The sequence below is a fragment of the Dermochelys coriacea genome, chromosome 1 (genome assembly GCF_009764565.3).
Source record: "Dermochelys coriacea isolate rDerCor1 chromosome 1, rDerCor1.pri.v4, whole genome shotgun sequence".
Classification (NCBI taxonomy): Eukaryota; Metazoa; Chordata; order Testudines; family Dermochelyidae; genus Dermochelys; species Dermochelys coriacea.
The window spans coordinates 110,085,042-110,112,716 of record NC_050068.2 but is presented as its reverse complement, the minus strand read 5'-3'; the positions used below and the strand labels follow the sequence as shown (position 1 = coordinate 110,112,716).

Here is a 27,675-nt window from a genome sequence, read left to right as displayed (position 1 = left end):
TTTGTTAGTACTTGGAAAGCTTGCAGTTGCTGTTTCAGTTAACAAGAGGAAAATGCTTTAGAGAAGCACTGTGTGTTGCTCAGGAATGCATTAGAAAATATCTCTTCTAGTGCTTCAGATCTCTGTATACTTAAGGCTTCTATTCTTAATGGACTACAGTTCAACTATATTTTAACTTGCAGGAGTGAGTGAGTGAGAGAGAGAGATTCTCCTCTAGCATCTGCAGATAAAATCATTGAGATTAAGCAAAAAGAATAGTTTAGCACTCCAGAGTCCATAGACCAACCCAGACAGTTGATATGATCGTAATATCTGGAGATGGGAGGTAGCAAAGTTCTTATGACATCTCTCTCCCTATAAAGAGGGTATCTGTCCAATCCTGCTTAATTGTTTTCCTGTCTCCAGCAGGTGGACAGAACCAACCAAGAGTGCTGGACTTGGGGTTTTGGGCCCAGATTTTCCAAATGGCATATGCATAATTACCAGGATTGCACATTCATTTGTGGTAAATAGACAGACATACAACGTTTGAGCATGTGCATTTCTGAAATCTGGGTCTTAATTTTTTTTTGTCTATTACTTTTTTCTTTTGGTGATTCCTCCTGTGACAGTTCTCAAAATACCCAGGACTTTGCATCACCTTGTTACCACCACACCTCCCCTCCCCCGGTGGGGCTCCAGTCTGAGGGAAACCTGCTTGTTCTTTACTGACATCATCAGCCTGTTAGCCACCTAAGCAGTCTCCTCTGGGCTATGCCTTCCTTTGGCTTGTGGGTTAACAGGAGTAGCCCAGTCTCTCAGTTCCTTTGAAGCATTCCCTTGTAGTGTCCAGCCCCTTCTCCTTTGAACACTCACAAATACCGGGCCTGCTGCCTGCAAGGGAACAACATAAACACCAGCCTGTTTGATTCAGTTTAGGATTAGCAGCTTGTATAATACCACAACACTAAACTATAGTATTGTTTTCACTATAAATAAGTTTGCTATCAAAGATTCAAGAGGTGGTGAGTAGGGTTAGTGGAAACAAAAAGGTTACATTCAAAACAAAATCATAACAAGCTTTCTAGAGGCTAAACAAAACCTTCCTTAGGTTAGCCTTTTATCTCACCCCAAATGTCCTTTCTTAGTGTTTTAATCAAGGCTGTTTTAATCACACTGCCCAATTACTTTCCTTAGGTGCAGGATAAAGGGGTGTGTTCCTTGCCTTCTCCTTATATTCCCCCAAAGTTCATTGTTTGTACTCAGTCAGGATAACCCTCTGTGGCTTATTCTCTGATGTGTTGCCCCTCTGTTGACTTCATACGTAAATGACTCTCCATTGACTCAAAATGACTCTTACAGCGCTTAATTTACATGCCAACAGAGATGGTGGCTTCTCTGTCAGAAAATCCTTTTGTCAACTGTACATTAATACACACTTTAAAACATATTTTCAGTATACATATGTAACCCCTTGCATAGCATCTGTACATACAACAAAACAAATATACATACAACAAAACATACATCAAAACAATATTAACAACATGCCGGACTAAACTAATTGCCTTCTATGACGAGATAACTGGCTCTGTGGATGAGGGGAAAGCAGTGGATGTGTTATTCCTTGACTTTAGCAAAGCTTTTGATATGGTCTCCCACAGTATTCTTGCCAGCAAGTTAAAGAAGTGTGGGCTGGATGAATGGACTATAAGGTGGATAGAAAGCTAGCTAGATTGTCGGACTCAACGGGTAGTGATCAATGTCTCCATGTCTAGTTGGCAGCCGGTATCAAGCAGAGTGCCCCAAGGGTTGGTCCTGGGGCCAGTTTTGTTCAGTATCTTCATTAATGATCTGGAGGATGGCGTGGATTGCACCCTCAGCAAGTTTGCAGATGACACGAAGCTGGGAGGAATGGTAGCTATCTTGGAGGGTTGGAATAGGATACAGAGGGACCTAGACAAATTAGAGGATTGGGCCAAAAGAAATCTGATGAGGTTCAACAAGGACAAGTGCAGAGTCCTGCACTTAGGACGGAAGAATCCCATGCGCTGCTACAGACTAGGAACAGAGTGGCTAGGCAGCAGTTCTGTAGAAAAGGATCCACGGGTTACAATGGATGAGAAGCTGGATATGAGTCAAGAGCGTGCCCTTGTTGCCAAGAAGGCTAACGGCATTTTGGGCTGTATAAGCAGGAGCATTGCCAGCTGATTGAGGGATGTGATCATTCCCCTCTATTCGACATTGGTGAAGCCTCATCTGGAGTAGTGTGTCCAGTTTTGGGCCCCACACTACAAGAAGGATTTGGAAAAATTGGAAAGAGTCCAGCGGAGGACAACAAAAATTATTAGGGGGCTGGAACACATCTTTTATGAGGAGAGACTGAGGGAACTTGGATTATTTAGTCTGCAGAAGAGGAAGAATGAGGGGGGATTTGATAGCTGCTTTCAACTACTGAAAGGGAGTTCCAAAGAGGATGGATCTAGTTATTCTCAGTGGTAGCAGATGACAGAATGAGGAGTAATGGTCTCAAGTTGCAGTGGGGGAGGTTTAGGTTGGATATTAGGAAAACCTTTTTCACTGGGAGGGTGATGAAGCACTGGAATGGGTTATCTAGGGAGGTGGTGGAATCTCCTTCCTTAAAGGTTTTTAAGGTCAGGGTTGACAAAGCCCTGGCTGGGATGATTTAGTTGGGGATTGGCCCTGCTTTGAGCAGGGGGTTGGACTAGATGACCACCTGAGGTCCCTTCTAACTCTGATATTCTATGAACCCATGTGATCCTGGCTTTCATTTAAGATCCCATGTGACATTCTTTGGTGACCCAGAATGTACATAACAGAATCTGGATATTCTTGTTACCCCCTTGCCAGTTGGCATTGAGGGGTTCATGGGCCACACCCCCCACTCCCATATGTTGGGTTTTTTTTTGGCTGGGTTAGAAAGAGTAGGTGCTTCATAATGAAGTCCAGTGTCTGGGAACCAAGAGGCCTCAGCCCTCCTTCCTGGAGAATGGTCACAGTTCAGTCTTTCTTCCCCCCCCAGCTCTCCTTCCTGGAGCTGAGTTATCATCCAAACAGTCCCTTTATTCTGTGGAGGAGCAATTCTATCTCTCTGCAGCACTCGCCTGCAGCTGTTTCCTCAAGCCAGGTTTCCATACTTCTGTCCTGTTTAGCCTTCCCATCTATCTTAGATGGTTTGTTAGAGGCTCCCATTTGAGCTTCTTCCTCTCCCACATTCTTCTCCCTAATTAGAGGCTTGATTGGTCACCTGATCCACCTGTCACAGAATCGTCATTCTTCTTACCTGGGAAGTGAATTAAGCTGGTCATAGGTGGTCTTAGGTGCTTCTCCTCTTAAGGAGCCAGCCACCATGTGACATGGTCTCTAGGAACATCTGAGAGAGACTCGCCTTTAATTTTCTGGCAGCTATCTTGATGATGTGTGTATGGGAAAACTTATGCTTTTTAATGCAGGGATATGTTCCTGGTTTATCATCGAGATAGGCTTAATCATTGTTTTTTCCTGTTGTCCTTCCCAAGATGGGTTCCCTTTTCCACTTGACTCAGCCAGTTTCTCTCCCTCTCCTGTCCACCCCAATGAAGTAAGAGAGAAGTATCTTCATGCACTGAAAGAGCTCTGTGTGGGTCCGAAAATAGGTTCTGAAGTTACCTTATTCAGATCAGCTCTTGCTTTCTCTTTAGGAGTCTTAAGAAAGTCTAACAGGTTAAAAGGGATCAGTGTCTTATTTGTATTGACAACCTTAGGGAAGGTTACACAGTCCATTGTAAAGAAACTCTGTCATTATTCAAGGCTTGTTCCGTTGTTGGGGCTGTCTGAGACTGAAAAGCAATGTTTCTGTTCTAGTGCTCTAGAGCCCACCTGGGCAGCCTTAGATCCATCATTGCTGACTTGACATTGTAGTCTATAAACTGCCTTGAGGCAGTTTCTGCATGCTATAGAAAATCTTTTTTTTCCTGATTCACCTGTATGCCAGCCTATGACTGTTGTTGCACAGAGAGAACCTGGAGACTTGCTTGATCTCTTGGTTTTGAGAAGTCCTCCTGTGCCAGTCCAGACTTAGACTTTATTTTAGTGTAGTGGAACCTTTTGCTCTAATGGTTTTCCGATTAAGCTTTTATAATGGTGTTTTGCCTATTGCCTGGGCAATTGATGACTAAGCCAGATGAGCTCCCTGCACAGAGGGAGTAACTTCCCTAGAGCTTTGGGTTTATTTCCTGTTGTAATCTGCTGGTAAAACCTGTATACGTTGCTTGGGATAGCATAGAACGATTTAAAGAAACCAAATGAACAGACAGTAAATCTGGTAATTTTATTTTAAGCTGTTACATTGATTTTATTTGCAGGTATTTACACGAGAGTGCATGAGCCACTACCTAAGGGTGTTTAACTTCCTTTGGCGAGCAAAGCGGATGGAATATATTCTCACAGACATATGGAAAGGACATATGTGCAATGCAAAGCTCCTGAAATGTATGCCAGGTAGGGGAAAAACTAAACGGGTAATGTGTTAACTGGTGTTTAGATGCAATTTAGCTAAAATTGTACACAAGAGAAAAATCCAGCTAGTGGAGATAAAAAAAAGAATTTATAAATAACTTTTTGTTGCCACCTACTCAGAAATGTCTTGTTTTTCATAGAATATCAGGGTTGGAAGGGACCTCAGGAGATCATCTAGTCCAACCCCCTGCTCAAAGCAGGACCAATCCCCAATTTTTGGCCCAGATCCCTAAATGGCCCCCTCAAGGATTGAACTCACAACCCTGGGTTTAGCAAGCCAATGCTCAAACTACTGAGCTATCCCTCCCCCCGATAATAAAAATAATATTTTTATTATTTAACTTGATCACATAAGAAATTTTGAGTGAAGAAGAAATGGCATGGTAGTTGGGAATGGAAAGCCTATCCCATGACTTTTGTATTGCTGCTTGTTGATCTTCAGCCATTGAATTATTGGGCATTGAGAACTTTTTAGGCTTCTGTTCACTTTTTCTATTTTTTTTTTCAGGGGAGGGAAAGGATGAAAATCAATGCAGTTGTTTTTAAAAGATGCATCAAAACAGCTTGGCATCGGTCAGAAGTAGCTAAACTCTAAACTAGGCCTACTCTGTATGTTTTTAAAAAAATCTCACAATCGAGATTATATATATTAATGTTTTAATCAATTTTTTCAGAATACATTAAATCACTTATTTTGTATTTTGGCAGTACTGTTTGCTACAATCTGGCAATTTCTTTTACTACAGTCAGATTATTAGATGCCTGAACCTTTTATATAATTAAGGTCCCAATCCTGCAAGGGACAACATGAAGGTGGACAGCTACACCCAGGTGAAGCTTGATTGGCTTCAGTAGGGTTCCATGTGTGCAGTTTTATTCTCACATTGTCCATTGTATTGTAGGCCCAGCACTGATATCTGAAATAGCTTTTCACCTATTCATTGGTTAGTGTATTTTAATGAAAAAACTAAAGTTTTTTAAAATATCTTTCTTAGTTGTAATAAATAGCGTTCTGTTTATTGCACAGAGTAAAAGCTAATTTTGTTCAATAAATTTGAAACTGTATTTAAAAAGAAAATCCTGTTATATGGCTAAAACTGAAATTAGATACTCCATTGCCCTTGCATACATGGTGATAACTTTAACATGGAGCATTTAAGAGCATAACGCCAGTATTGTTTGTCTAAATGAGCACAAGAGGCAGTGGGTGGAGGGTTTGTTCAGTTTTAAATGTGCTTTGAGGTGTGTGTTTTTAACACAAGGAAAATAAACTAAGGCAGTCATAATAGAACTAATCTTGATAAAATTTTCATTGTTATGTAATAAGTACTTTAAAAAAAGCATAAATCAGTATTGAGCTACAAACACTCGAGTTTGTTTGTTACAAATTTTATTTTCCCTAATTAAATTTCAACTGGTTTAGATTACAGTAAGCTAAATGGGGCAGAGCCCTTGTCTCCACAGCTATCAGCAAAGCTGTTAGTGCTATACATATAATAACTTCGTATTGTAATCTGTAACTTGGATCCATGACCCTCTTGGCTGGCAAAATCTTGCAAAGGGAATTGGGTCCATTATTATTAGAGACCCTGCCTTCCTGAAAAAAGGCATAATCTCTTAAATCTCTTAGGCCAGGGATTCTCAAACTTCATTGCACTATGACCCCCTTCTGACAACAAATTTTTACATGACCCCAAAAGTGGGGAACTGAAGCCTGAACCAAAGCCTGATCCCCACTGCCCGGGTCAAGGGGTGAAAGCCAAAGCCCGAGCCTCACCACCCAGGGTGGGAAGGCCAAAGCCGAAGACCAAGGATTTCAGCTCTAGAAGGGAGCCTGTAACCTGAGCCACACCACCCAGGGTTGAAGCCCTCAGGCCTTGGCCCTGGGTGGTGGAGCTTGAACTTCAGCTTTGGCCCGAGGCGGTGGAGCTCAGGCTTCAGCTCTGGCCTTGGGCCCCAGCAAGCCTAAGTCAGCCCTGGTGACCCCTTAAAATGGGGTCCCGACCCACATTTTGAGAATCGCTGGTTTAGGCCCATCCTCAGAAAAACTTCTGCTGCTCCTGGAGATACTGCCAATTGTTGGTTTCTAATTTTTCCTTTTATGATGAGGAGTATGACAAAATATTTCTCCTATGTTCATAGTCTTCTCTTCTTTGCTGTTTTTTTTTCTAATTCTCTGTTTTGTCCCACCTGTTCTTCCCTTTTCCTTTGTTCCTCTCAGCCTGTCTCTCTTCCCTGTAGTGCTTTTTTTCCCTCCTCCTGCTGTTCTGTCCCACATGCTCTTTATGGTGGTCCACTCCCAAGCTAAAGGGAGTAGTTATAGTTGAAAGTAGCAAGCCCCTTTGACTCACCCTTCAAAGCTTAGTAGTTTCCCTGTCTGCCACCTTTACTCCACTCCATTGGTAGGATTAAAGTGGTATAAAGGAAGGGAGGAGGTGCAAAGCTTCCAGGGTAAGAGTGAAATTTAGATTCATAGATACTAAGGTCAGAAGGGACCATTCTGATCATCTAGTCCGACCTCCTTCACAGCGCAGGCCACAGAATCTCACCCACCCACTCCTACGAAAAACCTCACCTATGTCTGAGCTACTGAAGTCCTCAAATCATGGTTTAAAGACTTCAAGGAGCAGAGAATCCTTCCTCAAGTGACCCGTGCCCCATGCTACAGAGGAAGGCGAAAAACCTCCAGGGCCTCTCCAATCTGCCCTGGAGGAAAATTCCTTCCTGACCCCAAATATGGCAATCAGCTAAATCCTGAGCATATGGGCAAGATTCACCAGCCAGATACTACAGAAAATTCTTAACTGGGTAACTCAGATCCCATCCATCTAATATCCCATCACAGGGGATTTGGCCTATTTACCCTGAATATTTAAAGATCAATTACTAACCAAAATCCCATTATCCCATCATACCATCTCCTCCATAAACTTATGGAGTAGAATCTTAAAACCAGATAGATCTTTTGCCCCCACTGCTTCCCTTGGAAGGCTATTCCAAAACTTCACTCCTCTGATGGTTAGAAACCTTCGTCTAATTTCAAGTCTAAACTTCCTGGTGGCCAGTTTATACTCATTTGTTCTTGTGTCCACATTGGTGCTGAGCTGAAATAATTCCTCTCCCTCTCCTGTATTTATCCCTCTGATATATTTATAGAGAGCAATCATATCTCCCCTCAACCTTCTTTTAGTTAGGCTAAACAAGCCAAGCTCCTTAAGTCTCCTTTCATAAGACAAGTTTTCCATTCCTCGGATCATCTTAGTAGCCCTTCTCTGTACCTGCTCCAGTTTGAATTCATCCTTTTTAAACATGGGAGACCAGAACTGCACACAGTATTCTAGGTGAGGTCTCACCAGTGCCTTGTATAATGGTACTAAAACCTCCTTATCCCTACTGGAAATGCCTCTCCTGATGCATCCCAAAACCGCATTAGCTTTTTTCACAGCCATATCACATTGGCAGCTCATAGTCATCCTGTGATCAGCCAATACTCCAAGGTCGTTCTCTTCCATTACTTCTAATTGATGCGTCCCCAACTTGTAACTAAAATTCTTATTAATCCCTAAATGCATAACCTTATACTTCTCACTATTAAATTTCATCCTATTACTATTACTCCAGTTTACAAGGTCATCCAGATCCTCCTGTATAATATCCTGATCCTTCTCTGAATTGGCAATACCTCCCAGCTTTGTATCATCTGCAGACTTTATTAGCACACTCCCACTTTTTGTGCCAAGGTCAGTAACAAAAAGATTGGTCCCAAAACCGATCCCTGAGGAACTCCACTGGTAACCTCCCTCCAACCTGAGAGTTCGCCTTTCAGTAGGCCCCGTTGCAGTCTCCCCTTTAACCAATTCCTTATCCACCTTTTGATGTTCATATTGATCCCCATCTTCTCCAATTTAACTAATAATTCCCCATGTGGCACGGTATCAAATGCCTTACTGATATCTAGGTAAATTAGATCCACTGCGTTTCCTTTATCTAAAAAATCTGTTACTTTTTCAAAAAAGGAGATTAGGTTGGTTTGGCACGATCTACCTTTTGTAAAACCATGTTGTATTTTGTCCCATTTACCATTGACTTCAATGTCCTTAACTAATTTCTCCTTCAAAATTTTTTCCAGGACCTTGCATACTACAGACGTCAAACTAACTGGCCTGTAGTTACCCGGATCACTTTTTTTTTCCCTTTCTTAAAAATAGGAACTATATTAGCAATTCTCCAATCATTCGGTACTACTCCTGAGTTTACAGATTCATTAAAAATTCTTGCTAATGGGCTTGCAATTTCAGGTGCCAATTCCTGTAATATTCTTGGATGAAGATTATCTGGGCCCCCCGATTTAGTCCCATTAAGCTGTTTCAGTTTTGCTTCTACCTCAGCTATGGTAATATCTACCTCCATATCCTCATTCCCATTTGTCATGCTACCATTATCCCTAAGATCCTCTTTAGCCTTATTAAAGACTGAGGCAAAGTATTTGTTTAGATATTGGCCATGCCTAGATTATCCTTAACCTCCACTCCATCCTCAGTGTTTAGCGGCCCCACTTCTTTCTTAGTTTTCTTCTTCTTTATATGGCTATAGAACCTTTTAATATTGGTTTTAATTCTCTTTGCAAGGTCCAACTCTACTCTACATTTAGCCTGTCTCACTTTATCCCTACATGTTCTGACCTCAATTAGGTAGCTTTCCTTGCTGATCCCTCCCATCTTCCACTCCCTGTATGCTTTCTGCTGCTTCTTAATCATCTCTCTAAGATGGTTTCAGAGTAGCAGCCGTGTTAGTCTGTGTTCACAAAAAGAAGAGTACTTGTGGCACCTTAGAGACTAACAAATTTATTTGAGCATAAGCTTTTGTGAGCTACAGCTCACTTCATCGGACGCATTTGGTGGAAAATACAGAGGGGAGATTGATATACACATACAGAGAACATGAAACAATGGGTTTATCATACACACTGTAAGGAGAGTGATCACTTAAGATAAGCCATCACCAGCAGCAGGGGGGAAAAGGAGGAAAACCTTTCATGGTGACAAGCAAGGTAGGCTATTTCCAGCAGTTAACAAGAATATCTGAGGAACGGTGGGGGGTGGGGTGGGGGGGAGAAACAGTTTTACTTTGTGTAATGACTCATCCATTCCCAGTCTCTATTCAAGCCTAAGTTAATTGTATCCAGTTTGCAAATTAATTCCAATTCAGCAGTCTCTCGTTGGAGTCTGTTTTTGAAGCTTTTTTGTTGAAGGATAGCCACTCTTAGGTCTGTAATCGAGTGACCAGAGAGATTGAAGTGTTCTCCAACTGGTTTTTGAATGTTATAATTCTTGACGTCTGATTTGTGTCCATTTATTCTTTTACGTAGAGACTGTCCAATTTGACCAATGTACATGGCAGAGGGGCATTGCTGGCACATGATGGCATATATCACATTGGTAGATGCGCGGGTGAACGAGCCTCTGATAGTGTGGCTGATGTGATTAGGCCCTATGATGGTGTCCCCTGAATAGATATGTGGACAGAGTTGGCAACGGGCTTTGTTGCAAGGATAGGTTCCTGGGTTAGTGGTTCTGTTGTGTGGTGTATGGTTGCTGGTGAGTATTTGCTTCAGGTTTGGGGGCTGTCTGTAAGCAAGGACTGGCCTGTCTCCCAAGATCTGTGAGAGTGATGGGTCGTCCTTCAGGATAGGTTGTAGATCCTTGATGATGCGTTGGAGAGGTTTTAGTTGGGGGCTGAAGGTGATGGCTAGTAGCGTTCTGTTATTTTCTTTGTTGGGCCTGTCCTGTAGTAGGTGACTTCTGGGTACTCTTCTGGCTCTGTCAATCTGTTTCTTCACTTCAGCAGGTGGGTATTGTAGTTGTAGGAATGCATGATAGAGATCTTGTAGGTGTTTGTCTCTGTCTGAGGGGTTGGAGCAAATGCGGTTATATCGTAGAGCTTGGCTGTAGACAATGGATCGTGTGGTATGATCTGGATGAAAGCTAGAGGCATGTAGGTAGGAATAGCGGTCAGTAGGCTTCTGTGTGATGCAGAACACAATGCCATCCACAGCCTCAGAATCAACTGACATCATAATCAAAAAGGCTGACAAAGGAGGTGCTGTCGTCATGAATAGGTCGGAGTATGAACAAGAGGCTACTAGGCAGCTCTAACACCACTTTCTACAAGCCATTACCCTCTGATCCCACTGAGAGTTACCAAAAGAAACTACAAACTAGCATTTGCTCAAGAAACTCCCTGAAAAAGCACAAGAACAAATCCACACAGACACACCCCTAGAACTCCAACCTGGGGTATTCTATCTGCTACCCAAGATCCATAAACCTGGAAATCCTGGATGCCCCATCATCTCAGGCATTGGCACCCTGACAGCAGGATTGTCTGGCTATGGAGACTCCCTCCTCAGGCCCTACGCTACCAGCACTCCCAGCTATCTTCGAGACACCACTGACTTCCTGAGGAAACTACAATCCATTGGTGATCTTCCTAAAAACCCCGTCCTAGCCACTATGGATGTAGAAGCCCTCTACACCAACATTCCACATAAAGATGGACAACAAGCCGTCAGGAACACTATGCCCAATAATGTCACGGCTAACCTGGTGGCTGAACTTTGACTTTGTCCTCACCCATAACTATTTCACATTTGGGGACAATGTATACCTTCAAATCAGGGGCACTGCAATGGGTACCAGCATGGCCTCATAGTATGCCAACATTTTTATGGCTGACTTAGAACAACACTTCCTCAGCTCTCGTCTCCTAATGCCCCTACTCTACTTTTGCTACATTGATGACATCTTCATCATCTGGACCCATGGAAAAGAAGCCCTTGAGGAATTCCACCATGATTTCAACAATTTCCATCCCACCATTAACCTCAGCCTGGACCAGTCCACACAAGAGATCCAGTTCCTGGACGCTACGGTGCTAATAAGCAATGGTCACATAACCACCACCCTATATCGGAAACCTACTGACTGCTATTCCTACCTGCATGCCTCTAGCTTTCATCCAGATCATACCACACAATCCATTGTCTACAGCCAAGCGCTACGATATAACCGCATTTGCTCCAACCCCTCAGACAGAGACAAAAAGATCTCTATCATGCATTCCTACAACTACAATACCCACCTGCTGAAGTGAAGAAACAGATTGACAGAGCCAGAAGAGTACCCAGAAGTCACCTACTACAGGACAGGCCCAACAAAGAAAATTACAGAACGCCACTAGCCATCACCTTCAGCCCCCAACTAAAACCTCTCCAACACATCATCAAGGATCTACAACCTATCCTGAGGGACGACCCATCACTCTCACAGATCTTGGGAGACAGGCCAGTCCTTGCTTACAGACAGCCCCCCAACCTGAAGCAAATACTCACCAGCAACCACACACCACACAACAGAACCACTAACCCAGGAACCTATCCTTGCAACAAAGCCCGTTGCCAACTCTGTTCACATATCTATTCAGGGGACACCATCATAGGGCCTAATCACATCAGCCACACTATCAGAGGCTCGTTCACCTGCGCATCTACCAATGTGATATATGCCATCATGTGCCAGCAATGCCCCTCTGCCATGTACATTGGCCAAACTGGACAGTCTCTACGTAAAAGAATGAATGGACACAAATCAGACGTCAAGAATTATAACATTCAAAAACCAGTTGGAGAACACTTCAATCTCTCTGGTCACTCGATTACTGACCTGAGGGTGGCTATTTTTCAACAAAAAAGCTTCAAAAACAGACTCGAACGAGAGACTGCTGAATTGGAATTAATTTGCAAACTGGATACAATTAACTTAGGCTTGAATAGAGACTGGGAATGGATGAGTCATTACACAAAGTAAAACTATTTCCCCATGGTATTTCTCCCTCCCACCCCACCCCCCACTGTTCCTCTGATATTCTTGTTAACTGCTGGAATTAGCCTACCTTGCTTGTCAACATGAAAGGTTTTCCTCCTTTTCCCCCCCTGCTGCTGGTGATGGCTTATCTTAAGTGATCACTCTCCTTACAGTGTGTATGATAAACCCATTGTTTCATGTTCTCTGTGTGTGTGTATATCTATCTCCCCTCTGTATTTTCCACCAAATGCATCCGATGAAGTGAACTGTAGCTCACGAAAGCTTATGCTCAAATAAATTTGTTAGTCTCTAAGGTGCTTGCTCATCCAGCCTGGTCTACAACTCATGCCTATGAGTTTTTTTTCCCCTTTCTTGGGATACGGGCTTCCGATAGCTTCTGCAGCTTTGATTTAAAGTAATCCCAGGCCTCCTCTACCTTTAGATCCATAAGTTCTTCAGTCCAATCCACTTCCCTAACTAATTTCCTTAATTTGAAAGCTCTGAAGCATACTAGCACTAACAAGAGTCATAAGAACTTGTTGCCCTCCAATTCATCTGCTCTTCCCTGCTGGAAATGTGGTAGTGAACAGACTGGGTGGTAGAGATGTCGATATATTGTATTGGCCTAGTCTTTACCTCCCTTTTCCCCCAATTTCCCCTGAATTTTCAAGTTTGATTTATACTGGTCAAGATGGCTACCTCGAGACTACTTTCCTATGATGTGTGAATGTAACACGTGGAATGTCACACGTGGTATATGATACACATCCTGTAAGCAATGAGAACTCTGCAATACTTGGGTACAATCGGGTGAGATGATAGCATTTCACCCTCTGTTTCCTCACTTTGTTGGCTTTTCACAAATATTAACACGCACGTAGCAAGGCGAGACTCACCAGCGGCAGCGCCTCCTGCTGGTCGTCTGGGAATTAGCTCTTTTCCAGCTTACAGCGCGCCCTCTGCAGGCCAGTATCTCACCTGCCGCTGGCGCTGTGTTCTTCCCGGGGCCCTTTTCCTTGGGGTTCTGCCCCAGCAGTACCCCCACACTCTGGGTCTCCCCTCCCAGGGGAACCCCCAACCTTCTAAACCCACCTCGCTACTGCCAGTCCCTTTCCCTGGGGTAGACTGCAGTCTGTAATGGCCACTCATCAATGGCAAGGGGTTAGGACCAGGTGCGTCTGCCTATTCCCAGGCTGCCCCTTTGCAGCCCCAGTACCTTTCTGGGCCTTTACCAAGGCCTGCAGCCTGGGTGTTTTCCAGGTTGGAGCTCCCCATCTCCTCTGGCCTTCCCCGTACCCTGCTCAGCTCCCAGGCAGCCAGGTCCTTCTCTCCCTTCAGCTAGAGAGAGACTTCTCCAGCTTTTGGCCCACAGCCCTCTTATAAGGGCCAGCTGTGGCCTGATTGAGGTGTGGCTCCAGCTGTGTCTGCTTCCCCCAATTAGCCCAGCTATTCCCAGCCACAGCCTTCTCCAGGGCTGCTTTCACCCCTTCAGGGCTGGAGCTGGGTGACCACCCCAGTACAACATACTTTTATCTATTGGGGCAGCACTCTCTGGAACTTTACACCATTTCCATATCAATCTAAAATTGGAAGCTGTAACTCTAAGTGGCTTGAGAGCAGTAGACTCTTCATGTCAGGATTGTACCCAAATGTATTTCTGTGTGGTCTTGGGGTAAGGGATTAACTGAACCTGCACAATGAGCACTTTTCACATGCATGAAAGTGGAGTGAAGTCACTCCACTTATTGCAATGAGTATAGTGGGGAGAAATATCCAATAAAACATAGATGAAGTTGAATCTGACAGATGCTTTCTAATATTCTTGTTGCCTGCACCCCACATTTGAAAAGCAGTACTTGTGTCCTGCTTCTATAAGCTTGCTTAGAAATATTTTTTAGGATATGTTGCAGAATGCGCTCTGGATTCTTGTAAATTGGTTCAGTTGCATCTGGCATAAAAACACTGATGAAGATATTGCTTTCATTATATTTCCATCTTATGCGAATGGAGCCAAAAGTAGTGATAGGGCAACACATTTTCTAAAATAAAATCAAGTTGTTCCATCTTCTGATTAGACGGACTTGTCCAATTCTTTGTAATTCCAGGAACTACAGAAAGAAAGGCAAGACTGAGACACTGACATATATATATATATATATATATATATATATATATATATATATATATATATATATATAGTCAGAGTCTTGATCTATACTAAACTCCTATGAAGCGTTTGCTTCCCCACCGTCCTAGGCAGTGCCAAAATAGGACGTAAAGTGAACAATAAACCATACATACACAACATTACCATTTCATCAAGCACCCTAACACTGGATCGAAACTAAGATAATTATACTGTATTGAGTACTCAGTGCTGGTACAGCAGGACTCAACAAACTCAGTTGCTAGAGCCCTGCAAATCTATGGATATCCATTTTATATCCACAGACCATGTTTGCAGATCAGATGGGGATAAAAATTTTGTATCTGTGCAGGACTCTATCAATGGGACAATCAAGATTATAGATTTCCATCTGTAAAGTGTGTAGGTGAGAGATCATTGCACTCTTGATTTAGTTTACATGAAATATTGTTGCCATGTTGGTGCTGTGAAATGACGTCTGGGAAAGTCAGGTGATGTCCAACCTGGAAAACAATGATATTAATAGAGAGGTTCCACAAAAAGGGCATACAGTTATATCAATGAATTAACACTTGTATAGGAGTTCAAAGGATTCCATTTGCAATAATTGTTGGCCACAACTTGGCAGAGCTATTCCATTGATAAACGTTACTGCTTCTTCGAGGGCTGTCCCTGTGGGTGCTCTACTCCAGGTGACGGTGCAACCTGGCGCTGTTGATCAGACATCTTCAGTAGTAGTGCCTGGTAAGGGCACATGTGGCCAGCTGTTGTCTCGTGGCATTGTTAGGGTCTCTGTGAACACACGTCCTGCACCCCTCAGTTCCTTCTCAACCGTCCTCGGCTGAAGACTGAACTCGAGGCAGTGCTGAACCTCTTCCCTGGTTACTGAAGGAAATAAGTAGCAATAGTTGTATCCTAGTTATTTCCCTCCCTTTAGAATAGTTATTCCTTGCTTATTGGTTTAAAAAAACCCCAAAAACACTTTTTTTTTTTTTCTCTCACATTTGTCTCCCGTTGCGACTTCCCCTCAGGCAAGCATAGCTTCTTGATGCCGGGGTCCCCCGGATTAAAAAAAATGCAGCTCCTTCAATGAGTCTGTGCCGTGGTCTGATGGACACTCACTGTGTGTGAAGTGTCTAGGCGAGACACATCCCCGCTAAGTATGTCCATTGTACTAGCCTGAAAACCAGGGCTAGCCATGACAGAGACCTGCGGCTAAAAATGCTCTTTATGGAGACATTTCTGCAGCCACCAATGGAGACAGGCACAAGTAAACCCTCTCCCTCACGCTCCCCTGCCAGGTCGGCACCAACCAGGAGCTTGGCTTCACCCTCTCATGCGAAGAGTCAGGAAGCCCCAACCTCTCCACCCAGAGACCTACAGAAATGGAAAAGGTCTCTGGTGAAATCACTTCCTCCAGTGCTGACCACACCAAAAACTGGCACAGCTGAATGCCCCAGCACCATAGGCATGGCTCACATGGGGTGCAGAAACAAGGACTTGACCCGCCCCCCCCCGCCAGTGGGCAGCTTTCCTTGGCACCAGCCCTGCCGGCACCACAGACGGACCCAGTACCAGCGACACTGTCCACCCTAGTGCTGACAAGAACGTTGGCACCGAGCCTGACAATGACCTCTGCTGCAGACACACCACCCTTGCAGGGCACCTATAGGCGGCCGATGGCACCCACCGAGGCTAAGCAAAAATTGTTGCGGACATCTGCTCATGCTCCGAGACCCATGGCACCGCAGCTCAAGAATCAGCAACCGTTCGTAAATCATGCCAACATCTCTGTGGCCCCAGAGCCTGACTCCCCTCTCCTAGGCACCGAGCACTCACTCTTTGACTAGCCGCTCTCGCCACCTGACCTGGCCACCCTCACTGACAGTGAAAATGACATGCCGCAGCAGGCAGAGTTTTCCCCATGTGACTCTCCTCTCCCACTGGAGCCATACTCATTTCAAGACACGGCACCGTACAACAATCAGCCTCAATTTCCCTACTTTGTCCTCTCATGGGCGAGGCCCCACTTTTCATACCATATTCCCTGGCCTCAGTGGTACCCTTGGTCTACCCCTGACGGCAATCTTTCTTGCGGACCACCAGACCGCAGACCCACTCTGCACCTCTATCTCCAGCTCCATCTACATCCAGAGCTCCTGAGCCCCCCCTCGAAGATATGGGCTACGAACCTTTCCCTGAATCATCTGCTCGTAACTCTCAGTTAGCGGCAGATGAAGCTCTCATGCTGCCGCCACCACCACCACAGAACGTGGACAGTTTTAAGCAGTTCCAGGAACTTTTTAACGGGTGACAATCAGCCAGGACATTCCATTAGAGGAAGTGCAGGAGACAAAACACAGACTCCTGAAAATCCTCCAACCCTCTGTGCCATCAAAGATTGCACTACCCATAAATGAGGCCCTCCTGGAACCCACTGACACGATATGGCAGACCCCTGCCTCCATCCCACCAACATGTAAAAGGGCTGAACGGAAATATGATGTACTGTCTAAGGACGTAGATTTCTTATTTTCCCACCCACAGCACAACTCTCTTGTGGTGGATGCAGCGACCCACAGAACAAAGTAGCCACAATACCGGCCCACTCCGCAAGATAAGGACCTCAAACGACTTGACCGCCTGGGCTGCAATTTTACACCTCCTCCACTCTGCAATTCAGAATTGCAAATTATTCCGCCCTCCTCGCAAGCTACGACTATGATAATTACAAGAAGTTATTTGACTTTACCTCCCATATCCCAGAGGACAGAAGAGCGGATTTTAAATCAGTCCTCATCGAAGGTCAACTGGTGTCTAGGATGGCGCTACAAGCATCCCTGGACATGGACACAGCAGCCCGCACTACTGCCACCATGGTAGTGATGTGCAGATCTTCCTGGCTGTCTGCATCTGGCATCCCTAAAGATCTGCAGAGCAAAGTGTAGGACCTTCCCTTTGATGTGGATAAACTTTTTTTCCAAAAAAATGATGAAGTCCTTCACACCATGAAAGACTCTCTAGGGCCATTCTGCACACGCTGGGGATATACCCCTCCTTCCCCAGGAGGCAATGGTATCAGCCTTATCAGAAGCCCCATGCACAACAATATCACCGGCCCCAGTCGAGACCGTATGATAGTGCGAGGAACCACAACAGACCTCCCAGGCGCAGACAAAACCATGCACAATCGACTACATTCCACACATCGGGAAACAAACAATTTTGAAGCCTTGGTCAGGGGTCTGCACGACCATCCCTTGGCACCACTGCTTACTTGCCCATTTGGCCACCGCCTCCAGTTTTTCCACCATGTCTGGCAACAGATCACAGAGGACCGCTGGTCTTGGAAATAGTACAATTGGGCTACTCCATCCCTCTCATTTCATGCCCACCCACCTTTCCCTCTTCCCCGTCCCTCTTCAGGGACCCCTCTCACGAGCACCTACTTCGAGCAGAGGTGACTCATTTTCTACAGGTAGATGCAGTGGAACCTGTAACAGTGCAGCATCGGGGAAAAGGGTTTTACTCACTATTTTCTGACCCAGAAGAAAGGCGGAGGATGGCAATCTATATACTAGACTTATACAGACTGAACAAATTCGTACGCATACAGAAATTCAAGATGGTCACATTAGGCACAATAATACACGCGCTGGAACAAGGGGATTGGTTCACAGCCTTCGACTTACAGGATGCCTATTTTCATACATCTATTCACCTAGCGCACACACGCTTTCTGCGATTCACAGTAGGGCACAACCCATTCCAATACAGAGTGCTACCGTTCGGACTCTCCACAGCACTGAGAGTGTTCTCCAAGACTCTTGCAGTAGTAGCGGCCCACCTATGCAGACCCGGAATTATACTTTTCCCCTACCTGGACGACTGCCTTATCAAAGGCCGTTCGTATGATAAGACATTAGAGGCCACTCCATTTTACCATCTCCCTCTTCCACAGTCTAGGCCTGCAAATAAAATTCCAAAAGTCCACCCTGATACCCACACAGCAAATCGAGTTCATCGGGGCTCATCTGGACTCAATTTTGACCACAGCCTCACTCCCACACGCCAGATTCTGTGCCATTATACACTCCTTGTCTGTTTGCCGCAGAATAGAGGCACGAACATGCCTGCAGCTTGTTGGTCACATGGCAACCACCACCTTCGTGGTCAAATATGCCAGACTACATATGAGTTGCCTTCAGGGTTGGCTCAGCTCCATATACAAACCCAGCAGGCACAGCCACCACATGATGCTAACTCCTCCAGCAAAGGTATTCGCCTCCCTACAATGGTGGACAAAAACGGGAAACACATGCACGGGTGTCCCCTTCCATCAAAATTCCCTGTGCTCATGATCATGACAGACATTTCTCTGATAGGTTGGGGAGTGCACCTAGGAGCTCTCACAACACAGGGCTGATGGTCCCTGTCAGAAGCGTCTGCACATAAATCTTCTAGAGCTCAGAGCAGTCAGATATGCCTGCCTCCACTTTCTCCCAATCATAAGGAACAAATCTGTTCAGCTCTTGAAAGACAATATAGCATGCAAGTTCTACATAAACAGATGCGGGGGGGACACGATCGCACTCCCTATGCATAGAAGCCATCCAACTATGGAATTGGTGCATACAACATCACATAGAGATTACTGCTTCCTACCTGCCTGGGTGTCAGAACCCTACCGCCGACACACTCAGCAGACACTTCTCTCAAGAACATAAATGGGAATTGCATCCCACGATACTATGACAGCTCTTCTCCCACTGGGGCAACCCCGTCGGTAGACCTGTTTGCCACAACACAAAAGCACAAATGCAATCTATTCCACTCCAGAGCGGGACTTGGGACCGCGTCCCTCAGAGACACATTCCTCATTCTCTGGAACAAGACACTTATGTACGCTTTTCCGCCAATCCCACTGATACACAGAGTCCTATGCAAGATCAAAGAGAACAAGGCCAAGGTCATACTTATTGCCCCAGCCTGGCCCAGACAGACATAGTATCCTTACCTGCTGCACATGTCCATCTGCCCTCCAAGAATTCTTCTCGAGTCTGGATCTGCTTTCACAGGGCAATGGTTGGATTCTCTGTCCACAACTGCAGAAGCTGATTTCATGGTTCCAAACACACGAACTAGCTTGTTCGGAGCAGGTCCAACAAGTCGTCGTCCTCCACAGTAGACGAGTATCCACTTGTAAGACTTACCTGCAAAAATGGAAACAGTTCTCCATATGGTGCTCCCTCAGAAACTTGCCACCCCAGACCACGCCTTTCCCTGATACCTTGGTCTACCTCTTACAACTGAAAAAAGATATTGCTCAGCTCTATCAGAGTACACCTCGCAGCAGTTAATACCTTCCATGACACACTGGACAGGTTTTCAGTTTTCACCCACCCCACCATAAAATGCTTCCTCACGGGCCTTCAAAACCTTTACGTTGAGATTCACCTACCTGCAGCTACCTGGAATATGAACCTAGTTCTCCAGCATCTTATGAAACCTCCCTTTGAACAACTGGCTGCCTCCTCCATACTACACATGTCCATGAAAGTAGCTTTCTTGGTCGTCATAACATTGGTGAGAAGGGTCATGGAAATAAGCACACTAACGGCTTACCATACACTATTTTCTTTAAAGACAAGATTACGATGTGACCCCCCCACCCCAAATTCCTTCCCAAGGTGGCGTCCACCTTCCACCTCATTCAGCCAATGCACTTACCTGCATCCTACCCCAAGCCTCATAAGAACCCACAAGAAGCGGCATTGCATACTCTTGATGTCAAATGTGCAATTGCCTTTTATCTAGACAGAACTAAGGCATTCCATAAATCCCCTAGACTATTTGTGTCCACTACTGAGTGATCAAAGAGTACTGCTATTTCCAAGCAATGACTCTCCAAATGGATATCTGAATGCATTAGGTCCTGCTACCAGACCCAGAATGCTCAACCCCCCCAAGGGCATCAGAACACACTTTACTAGAGCGATGTCAACATCCGTTGCATTCCTGCAAAACTTACCTATTATTGATGTATGCAAGATGGCCACATGGGCATCAGACCACACGTTCGCCAAACATGACGCTATCACACAGGACACCACAGCAGACACCATAGTAGGCCATATGGTACTGTCTTCCGGTATCAGTGACGCAACTCCAAAGTCCCAGCAACCATAGTGGGTACTGCTTCACATTCATCTGGAGTGGAGCACCCACAGGGACAGCACTTGAAGAAGAAGAAGAAGAAGAGAAGGTTACTCACCTTGCAGTAACTGAGGTTTTTCAAGATGCTCCACTATCCACCTTGCTCCCCTCTACTTTGAAGTACGAATCATATGACTCTACGGTAGAGAAGGAACCGAGGGGGTGCGAGATGCGCACGCACAGATAGACCCTACTAACTCCATGAGAACAGCTGGGCGCGTGCGTCCCGACCAGGCACTGCTACCAAAGATCTCCGATCAATGGCGTCAGAACGCACCGTCACCTGGAGTGGAACACCCACAGGGACATACATCTCGAAGAATCTCAGTTACTGCAAGGTGAGTAACCTTCTCGCTTTCCTCTTCCTCTGCCTCAGTGTAATAAATTGAGACATGCGTCTTAGAGTCTGAAACTGTTGAATCTTAAACCTTCTAGTTCTTCCCCCCCCCCCAATTCCCACCCTCCATAAATATGTACATTACACTAATTAGGCTCTCAGAAGCTCCCCTTAGACTTACTTCAGATGTAGCTCATTACTAGTTTTTAATTTGCATCCTATTTTACATATCGCCTCCTTTCCCTTCAGTAAAGTGAAGTCTGATTTGGTGGCAATGTATGTGCTGAGGGGCTGGAAGAGGAGTGTAGCAAGCAAGGCAACAAACGAGGATGCAAGAAGGGTTATATTAAAGTAGATAGCCACCTACTTTCACTCGTGACTTCTTCCAGTTCTTTGGTTTGTAAATTACATTGCCAGTTTCAACACATCTTACTTCAATGACTACATCAGTTTAAGTAGGTCTAACTTGATATCTACTTATATTCCCTCTTAATTTGACCTGTGGGTTATGCACGTGTCATAAAAATAAAGGGAAGGTAACCACCTTTCTGCATACAGTGCTATAAAATCCCTCCTGACCAGAGGCAAAGTCCTTTTACCTGTAAAGGGTTAAGAAACTCGGGTAATCTGGCTGGCATCTGACCCAAAATGACCAATGAGGGATCAAGATACTTTCAAATCTGGAGCGGGGGGCGGGAATGCTTTTGTCTGTGTGATACCTTTGCCAGGAACAGATAAAGGATGCAAGCCCTCCAGCTCCTGTACAGTTAGTAAGTAATCTAACTAGAAAATGCGTTAGGTTTTCTTTGTTTTGGCTTGTGAAATTTGCTGTGCTGGAGGAAATGTATATTCCTGTTGTGTCTTTTTGTAACTTAAGGTTTTGCCTAGAGGGATTCTCTGTTTTGAATCTGACTGCCTATAAGATTATGTTCCATTCTGATCTTAGAGTTGTTCTCATCTTTTTTTGTTCTTCTAATGAAGTTCTGTTTTTTAAGAATCTGATTGGGTTTTTTGGGTCTTAAAAATCCAAGGCTGATTTGTGCTCAACTTGTTTATTCTCAAGCCTCCCCAGGAAAGGGAGTGTAAGGGCTTGGGGAGATATTTTGGGGAAATAGGAACTCCAGGTGGTCCTTTCCCTGTTCTGTCTAAATCACTTGGTGGTGGCAGCATACTGTTCAAGGACAAGATGAAATTTGTGTCTTGGGAAAGTTTTTAGCCTAAGCTGGTAAAAATAAGCTTAGGGGGTCTTTCATGCGGGTCCCCACATCTGTACCTTAGAGTTCAGAGTGGGGAGGGAACCCTTACAGCATGCAAAACTGGAAGTAACACTAAAGCACTTGTTTGTGTTAAATAACAGCAAAACTATGTATTACATGGAAAACTTACCTTAATCATTTATGCTTTGAGGGAATTATTGGGTTATGTTTTACGTTTTTGTGTGCTGGAATACTTGGGGATTCTAGTTCATGCCAAAGATTGAGTTCTGGCCACAGCCTTACTCTGAGCTACGACTGCTTCACTGCATGTGTTATGAAAAAAATCTATAGTATTAAAAAAAAACTCCTCTTTTGTCTTATTCAAATTAATATCAACCTTTTGTGGCTATTTTAACAATGTCTAGTCCAAAGATATACGTAATACACCTGTTTTTAATCATCCAAACTACAAAGTTGAAAATCTTGAAACAGCCTTTAGAGGGCAGTAGAGAATTACAAATGGGTTTTAGCTGTGTGTGTTTCTCATCTACAGAGCCAAATATATAGTCTAGTTTTCTTGTCTAATTTTACAGAATATGGTACTTGTTAGTCTTTAGAAGTCTGATTTTTAGTTCATTGCTGCTTTGGCATAGTACTGTTTCTGCTTTCTCTGCAGGGTGTGTGTGTGTGTGTGTGTGTGTGTGTGTGTGTGTGTATAAAATAATACTCAATCCAGAGAAGATGAAAGTGATGTTTGGGACAGCTAGCTGGCAGGAATCCGTATCTGCCCCTCTCTGGTTGGTTGGTTGGTTTTTGCTTTTCATTTGTGGGGGCAGGTGAACAATCTAGAAGTCTGGTTGGACTTCCAGCTGTTAAAAGAGCACATATCAGCAGTGGCCAGAACAGCTTTATTTCATCTATTTACAGCCAGGAAGCTGCCATTTTTTTCGGATATGAATGGACTAGTCACACCTTTGTCATGTCTAGAATAAACCATTGTATTGTGCTCTGTGTGACTAGATCCTGAATCTATTCAGACGTTTGAAGCTGATTTTGAATTTGTCAGTGCTCTTTTTATAGTGTACATCTTTCTGGGAGCACACAACAGCAGTGTTTTTTGGATCCATGCTGGCTACCTACTAGGTATTGGCTAAAATTTGTTATTGATTTTGATCTAGCCCTAAATGGACTGGTACTTGTGTGACCAAACACCTCTCTCCCCATGGCTTGCAGTCACTGTTGTGAGCAGTGGAGGTGTCTGAGTTGGAGCTCCACTTGTATAAGAGTGAGGGAGACATCTGGTGGAGTGTTCTCCTTGAGGGCCGTTCCGCTTTCCAAGTTGCTTCTCCCCCTCCTACCTCCCATCCGGTCCAAGGCTGTGTGTATTCTGACTTTGAGACACCGGGAGATCACAAAGATGGGTTATATATTGTAGCAGCTTGGTTATAGACATATTAATTTTTGGACAAAGTGAGAGTATTAGAAGAGTCTGGATTTTTTAATTGTTCTAAAGTATATGAAGGATTACCTAGAACAATAGATAGGTGCTTCTTTGTATGTAATAAAAGTTGGGTGTAAACAAAGCTGTATAATACTATGAGAGAGGGAAGTATGTATGCTACGATGTAAAACTTTTTTTTGGTATGCTGGCCACATACTTACTACTGGCAAAGGTATGAGGGACTTAGAAAGTATTCACTGGCATTTATATAGAAGAACCAAATATAAATAGAGAATTTTTAGAAAAAAATTAATTTAACTTTATTTTTAGAGGTTTTTTAATATTCCCCCACACACACAGCTGCACCATACACCTGAAAAGGCAGGCTACGTTATTATCAGGTGTCCAACTGTACAAGATTTAGAAAGGGGAATTAGATTATAACTAATTATAGAAACCTATAAAATTTACATAATGTAGCTTTCCTTCAACATCCTTCAACAAAATGTTGAAATGTTAAGGTCCCCATACCTTTGTACCTATGTGGGACTTGAACTACCCAGATATTTGTTGGAAAAGTAATATGGCAAAATACAAAATCTCCAAAAAGTTCTTGGAATGTATTGGGGACAACTTCTTGCTTCAGAAAGTTAAGGAAGTAACCAAAGGACAGCCATTTTAGACTTGATTCTGACTAACAGGGAGGAATTGGTTGCGAATATGAAGGTGGAAGCAATTTAGGTTAAAGTGATCATGAAATGATAGATTTTATGATTCTAAGGAAAGAGTGAGAGCAGCATTATAAGCACAATGGAATTCAAAAAGCAGGCTTTAACAAACTCGGAGAGCTGGTAGGTAAGGTCCTGTAAGAAGAAAATCTAAGGTATAAAGGAGTTCGGGAGAGCTGGCAGTTTCTCAGAGACAATATTAAAGGCACAGTAGCCTACTATCCTGATGTGAAGGAAAGATAGGAAGAAAGAAGCCAATATGGCTCCATCAGGATTTCTTTAATGACCTGAAAATCAAAAGGAATCCTACAAAAGTAGAAACATGGTCAACTTGCTAAGCATGAATACCAAAGAATAATAGAAGCATGTAGGGACAGAAACAGAAAGGCTAAGGCAAAAAATGAGTTACACCGAACAAAAGATATCCAAAGCAATAAGAAAAGGCTTTATACATATACTAGGAGCAAGAGAGAGAGGAGAGAATGTGTAGACCCTTCCTGCTTGGTGGGGAAGGAGAACTAATAACAGATGACTTCAAAAAGGCTGAGGTAGTCAATGCATATTTTGCTTTAGTGTTTGCTTAAAAAGGTTAATTTTGACCATATACTTAACACAATTCATATTAACAACAAGGAGGAAGGAACACAAGTTAAAATAGAGAAAGAACAGGTTAAAGAATATTTAGATAGGTTAGATGTAATTAAGTTGGCAGGGTCTGATGAAATTCAAGTTAGGGTATTTAAGCAACTAGCTGAAGCAATCTTGGAACCGTTAGCGATTTATCTTTTGAGAACTCATGAGCGGAATGGAGAAGATAAATATAGTAACTATCTTGAAAATTGATAACAAAGAGGACCTTGGAAATTCTAGACCAATCAGCCTGACTTTGACACCCGGCAAGATGTGGAACAAATTATTAAACTATCATTTTGTAAGTACCTAAAGAATAATAGGGTAATAAGTAATAGCCAACATGGATTTGTCAAGAACAAATTATGCCAGACCAACCTAATTTTCTTCTTTGACAGGGTTACTGGCCTAGTGGAGGGGGAGGAGGGAAGCTTTTGATTTGAGAGACCTTAATTTTTAGTAAGCCTTGCCAGCCTCATACAGAAATTAGGGAAATATGGTCTAGATGAAGTTACTATAGGGTGGATGTGTAGTGGGTTGAAAGACCATACTCTGAGTAGTTATCAGTGGTTTGCTGTCAGACTTGGAGGATGTATCTAGTGGGCTGACTCAAGGGTCTGTCCTAGGTCCAGTTTTTTCCCCCAACACTTTTAGCAACAATTTGGATAATGGAATGGAGAGTACGCTTATAAAGTTTGCGGATGACTCCAAGTTTGGTGGGGGTGCTGGCATTTGGAGGACAAGTTAGATTTCAAAATGACCTCGGCAAATAGAAGAATTAGGCTTAACTCAATGAGGTGATACTCAATAAATACAGTAGGAGGGAAAAATCAAATGCACAAATACAAAATGGGAAATAACTGATTAGGCAGTAGTACTGCTGAAAGGGATCTGGGGGTTACAATGGATGACAAATTAAATATGAGCCAACAATGTGTTGCAGTTGTGGGGGAAAAAAAAAAAAGGTCTAATAATTCTGGGGTATATTAAAAGGAGAGTCGTATGTAAGGCCTGGTCTACATTGGGGGGAGGATCAATCTAAGTTACGCAACTTCAGGTACATTATTCACGTAGCTGAAGTTGACGTACTTAGATCTACGTACCGCAGTGTCGTCACTGTGGTAGGTCGACTGCTGACGCTCCCCCGTCAACTCCGCCTACACTTCTTACTCCGGTGGAGTACCGGAGTCGATGGGAGAGCACTCAGCGGTTGATTTATCACGTCTTCACTAGACATGATAAATCGACCCCCGCTGGATCGATCGCTCCGGAGGTAAGTGTAGACATGCCCTTAGGGGAGGTAATTGTCCCACTCTACTCAGCAGTGGCAAGGCCTCAGCTGACGTACTGTGTCCAGTTTTCGGTGTCACACTTTAGGAAAGATGTGGATAAATTGGAGAGAGAGTCCAGAGGAGAGCAACAAAAATGATAAAAAGGCTTAGAAAACCTAACCTTTGTTGAAAGGCTAAACAACTGAGTGTGTCTTGTTTTGAAAGAAGACGATTGAGTGGGGACCTGCTAATCTTCAAATGTGTTAAGGGCTTTATAAAGAGGTTGGTGTTCAGTTCTTCATCTCCAATGAAGAAATAAGAAGCGTAATCTGCAAACAGAGAGATTTAGGTTAGATAGGTAAACATTTCTAATTATGAGGATAGTTAAGAACTGAAATAGGCTTTCAGGGGAGGTTGTGGAATCCATATCATTGGAGGTTTCTGGGAACAGGTTGGACAGATATCTGCCAGGGATGGTCTGGGCATACTTGGTCCTTCCTCAGTGCAGGGAGCTGAACTATATGACTTCTCAGAATTACTTCCACCCTACATTTCTTTGATTCTGTTTATCAACTCTAGAAGCATATGTTGAATCTCACTAGAGAGCTGGAACCTCCTCTTTTAATTAATGATTTTTAGGCTCCATCATGAGGACTAGCTGTTGCTGGTACATGACTGAATATTGATGGTCCTGGGCCTTGTGCCAAGGTAACTTTTCAGGAAGATTCCATGTTTGGAGTGGAAGGCAGGAGAATAGGACAAGTCTTTTTCTCAGGTTTGTTTTGTTTTGTTTTAATGTTGGCTGTTTGAATGAACTCAGTTTTGGAGCAAGTCCTGTTTGGAGGGAATTGATTCACTAGTTTTTGAAGATTTTATTTATTTATGTATTTATTTCCTCATGTATATTAGGATTTTCTAAAAGACATCTTTTCTAAGTCTGTGAGTTACAATGTATAGGATGTTCTGACACAGTAGATGCTATTTTTTTTTCCTGTTAAGTCTTCAGTAACTTTGATCACTTAAGGTGCTGTGAAACATATTGGCTTAATCTAAACCAGGGATCGGCAACCTTTCAGAAGTGGTGTGCCGAGTGTTCATTTATTCACTTTAATTTAAGGTTTTGTGTGCTGGTAATACATTTTAATGTTTTTTAGAAGGTCTCCCTCTCTCTAAGTCTATATATTACATAACTAAACTATTGTTGTATTGTAAAATCAACAAGGTTTTCAAAATGTTTAAGAAGCTTTATTTAAAATTAAATTAAAATGTTGATCGTACACTGCCAGCCCGCTGCTGGTCTGGTGTTCTGTTCAGAATGGCCAGAACCAGGGAGAAGGTAGGTACCCACTGT

At 43.6% G+C, this 27,675-nt stretch overlaps 1 protein-coding gene across 4 annotated transcripts in view; it reads left to right on the top strand.

The window, feature by feature from the left end:
- Window positions 1-27,675, top strand: part of TUBGCP3 (tubulin gamma complex associated protein 3) — a 138,162-nt gene that overhangs the window by 97,084 nt on the left and 13,403 nt on the right. For all 4 annotated transcript variants that reach the window (XM_038405722.2, XM_043501818.1, XM_038405808.2 and 1 more), the window contains one exon: window positions 4,344-4,479. In XM_038405722.2, coding sequence (XP_038261650.1) covers window positions 4,344-4,479 — 136 coding nt within the window. The remainder of the gene's footprint in view (window positions 1-4,343; window positions 4,480-27,675) is intronic.